Source organism: Microtus ochrogaster, unplaced genomic scaffold, assembly GCF_000317375.1.
Source record: "Microtus ochrogaster isolate Prairie Vole_2 unplaced genomic scaffold, MicOch1.0 UNK38, whole genome shotgun sequence".
In the NCBI taxonomy this organism is placed as follows: domain Eukaryota; kingdom Metazoa; phylum Chordata; class Mammalia; order Rodentia; family Cricetidae; genus Microtus; species Microtus ochrogaster.
Window position 1 is genome coordinate 2,300,023 of NW_004949136.1, and position 3,786 is coordinate 2,303,808.

The 3,786-nt window shown below is 56.0% G+C and overlaps 1 protein-coding gene across 1 annotated transcript in view; it reads right to left on the minus strand.

Moving 5' to 3' along the window:
• The window catches only part of Tnfrsf14 (TNF receptor superfamily member 14), a 6,102-nt gene extending 4,529 nt beyond the window's left edge, over positions 1–1,573 (minus strand). Inside the window, exons 1-4 of the mRNA XM_026790007.1 lie at positions 1,447–1,573; positions 794–902; positions 220–345; positions 14–121 (exon numbers count right to left, since the gene is read on the minus strand). Coding sequence (XP_026645808.1) covers positions 14–121; positions 220–345; positions 794–902; positions 1,447–1,515 — 412 coding nt within the window. The 5' untranslated portion in view covers positions 1,516–1,573. The remainder of the gene's footprint in view (positions 1–13; positions 122–219; positions 346–793; positions 903–1,446) is intronic.
• Between the last annotated feature and the right edge of the window lie 2,213 nt (positions 1,574–3,786).

Below are 3,786 nucleotides of genomic sequence, written 5' to 3' on the forward strand. Positions count from 1 at the left end.
GTGTGTGGCGAGCATGTGGAACAGTGGTCTCCCTCCTGGGTCTCACAGAAGTAGCCTGGGATGCAGCGACACACGGTGTCCTCCCGGCTGGAGCACTCCCGCCAGGTCACTAGGCCCATGTCTGCCATCAGAGACAGGGTGATGAGAGCAGCCGTCCTCCGGCTGTCCCAGTGCACCAGGGCCTGCCTTCCGCACAGCCCACCTCCACAGAGCTCCTACCTGGATCACAGGCTCCACACGATAGGCATTTGCTCAGGCCATTTGCATGTGCAGTATATGTCTGTGGGGGACAGGGGGCACACACTATGCCTGTCCAATTACTGCAGGCTCGCTTCACATAGTAACCTGCAGCCACAGACCACAGTTCCTCAGTGCTGGGGGTAGCCTGCAGAAACCTACCCTGTACCCTCACCCGGAACTCTGGCTGCTACCGCATTGACCAAAACAACGACCCCACAGGACCCATTGGCCCATCTGCCTTCTGTGTCCTCTATGGGTGATTCAGAAGTTCACAGTGTGGGGCCTCCTAATTCACCCAGGACTGCCTCTGACCGCAGCCCATTTTCACTCTCAGCCTCCCGTTAAGCTGGGCCTTCCCTATACCCCAGGCCCACCCTACAGGGTGCCACCACAAAGGTCCCAGCGGCTGAGGAATCCAGACGGCCAGGGGATATGCCCGGACTGAACACTGTACAGCCTGGACCCACTGGGCCACTGGACTGAGCACCTAGAGGTCAAGAGACTCAGTCCAGGAGTTTCCCTGGCACAGCTCTGCTCCTGGAGCTGCTCCTACCTGGGTTGCACATGGGGCAGCAGTGGTCCCCCACAGAATACTCCTCCTCTTTGCATAAGGGCTCAACAGCGACACAGGACAGGAAGTTCAAAAGGAAGACACACAGCCCCTGGGAGACAGGATGAGCATTGGAGAGGACAATCTTCCCTCCATCTCCCTGGCTCCCTCCCTCCCCCAGCAGGGCAGGGGTAGGGACAGTTCTTCAGGATCCAGGGGAGAGCAGCTGTGTCTGTGGTCAGTCGCGTACTTGAGCAAACAGGAGAGACATCCTGGCTCCTGCTGGCCTGGCCTGATGTCCACCTCCACAGTAGGAAGGGGCTTGCTCTCAGGGGCAGAGCTGCGTAGTGCTGACCGCTTTCTGCAGGGCCTACCAAGTGCAGGGCACCACCACCTGCTCTTGAATGAGAGCCACAGCAGGTGTCTGTGAGTGGAGCCCCCTGGGGCCAGCCTGCCTGTAGGCTCCCAACATGGGGTTGTCCTCAATCGCCTCCAGAGATCTGGACATCCAGGAACAAAGAGCCCCGGGAGCTTGTGTTCCAGAGAGAACCTAGGAGACCTCTCTGTGGACAGGAAATGGCTGGGGTGATCAGTGCTGTTGCTGGAGCTCGGCTGGGGAGGACAGAGCTTCGGGAGGAAAAGGCTCAAGGACTCACCAGCCTGAAGGTGTTGGCTGTGGGGGCCTGGCTCCAGGGTGAAGACTCCCATCCTGGCAGAGGTTCCATGTTCCTGACCAAAACACTGAAGGCCCGGAGCCCCGTAGGCCTGGGCTGCACACAGACACCTTCCTCAGCCCATTAGCAAGAAGGGAAAATGAAAGAGAAACCCAGACAGCCTGGGGGAGGTACCGAGAGTAATGAGGAGGGTGATCTGGGAGGGCCAGTCCCAGAACAGCAGTTGAAGCCTTAGCCACAGCAGTACGAGAACACTGAGAACACTAGCGAGTCCCCCTTCGTACAGTCCCAGCCTGCAGGGACACCCTGTGGAAGCTTGTCTGCCCTCCAGGGCACTTCAGATACTTTGGTGCTGGTCTTGAGTTTCTGACAGAGGAACCTCAGCCTCCAGCAACTGGGAACTTTGCTGACCCACCTCCCAACACACCCCTCTCACAGGACCCTTCCCCAGAAGCTTCTAGTCACTTCCCAGTCACCATGTGAGGGTTCTTCCCCAATGCTGCTTGCCACAGCCCAGTTCCTCAGCCTACACACTTCTGAGTACATGGGGCCCTAAGAATAGGAGCCAACCTTTCTTTATCTCCCTCGAAGGGGTGAAGCGGGACTTCTTATCACTGTCCCCCCAGGCAGAACAGTCCTTCTGCATTGTGGGTGGGGCTTCTCACTACAGAGTTGTGCGCTGGGCCCAGATCCACCCTCTTTGAGCATGGACCTCAGTAAGCCTGGAGGTGGGGGCCTGCTACAGACCTAGGCTCCAAAGAGGACTGAGCAACCCCAAGAGAACGCAGGAAACCAAGTTCCTCAGGATCCTTCGGCCTGCGCTGTTGGCTCTGTCCCCTCTGTTGTTCATTAGTTAACCACAGGTCAATGTTCCGGCCTCACAGGCTTGCTTGGCACCCAGCCCTGGGCTTGCCCTCACCTAACACACCCTGTTCAGGAAACACTGTGAGCCAGCCTAGATGACAACACTGTGCAGCTTCCAGTCGCTGAGGTTGGGCCTGCTGAGGAGGAGACAGCTTTCAACCATGTGAGTTCTGGGTGATGAGAACCTTGACGACCCTAAATGGAAACCTCCATACGCTGCGAAGCACGGCTGCTGCCCTGGGCTGCTCCAGCACCGCGCTGCAGTGGAGATGTGGTTTGGGCTCAGAGTCGAGGAGTTGCTTTGCCATTCTTACTGCCAAATGGGGTCCAGGAGCCTCTACATTTTCCCATCTGCTCCCTTGGGACCCTCCATCTAAACTCCTGGGAGACGGACCCACCCATAGCAATTTCTGGGTCCTATTCTGGGTTACCACTGCTGCTGCGATGAAACACCGTGACCAAAAGCACCTTGGGAAGGAAAGGGTTTATTTGACTTGAACTTCCACAGTATCGTTCATCACTGGAGGAAGTCAGGATAAGAACTCAGCAGGGCGGGACCCTGGAGGCTGGAGCTGATGCAGAGGCCATGGAGGGGTGCTGCTTACCAGCCTGCTGTCCATTGATTGCTCAGCCTGCCTTTTTAGAGAGCCCAGGGATGGCACCACCCACAATGGGCTGGGCCCTCCACCATCAATAATTAATGAAGAAAATGCTCTTTGGCCAGATCTTACGGAAGTATGTTCTCAGTTGAGGTTCCCTCCTTTCAGATGACTCCAGCTTGTGTCAAGCTGACATAAAACTAGCCAGGACACTAGCCCACAGTCCCCTAGAATCCCACCCCAGAGGGACACCAAAGAGTCTGCTGTATGTTACAGGGGCTGTTCCACACAACCCCTCGTGTGCTCTGTCTGTAGCAGACAGTTCAGGGTGACAAGTCACAGAAAGTAAAACAGGACCCGGGGACAGGGACAAGCCACTACAAACTACAGGCACTGGGGTCAGACAGCATTGCTCAGATATCTCCTGCAAGGCTGTCCACTGGTCAGGGTCACACTGGCTACAGCCACTAGCGTCCTCAAGTCACACTGGAGACCCAGAAAGGAAGATCGAGGTGCTAGGGCAGGAGGACTGTTTCTATATGGGCATGAACAGAGGTGCCCTGTCAGGTCAGGCCAAAGCTTCTCTGACCTGGGGTCAGAGGCTTTTTGCTGACCTCCACGGGTAAAGAGGTTGGCACTCCCAGTTCCTGAGGCCCTGAAGTGGGGGACCAGACAGGGGTCAGGTTATGACCTTCATGAGATTCTCAGCACTCATTTTCTTTTTTTTAATTATTTATTTATTTATTATGTATACAATGTTCTGTCTGTGTGTATATCTGCAGGCCAGAAGAGGGCACCAGACCTCATTACAGATGGTTGTGAGCCACCTTGTGCTTGCTGGGAATTGAACTCAGGACCT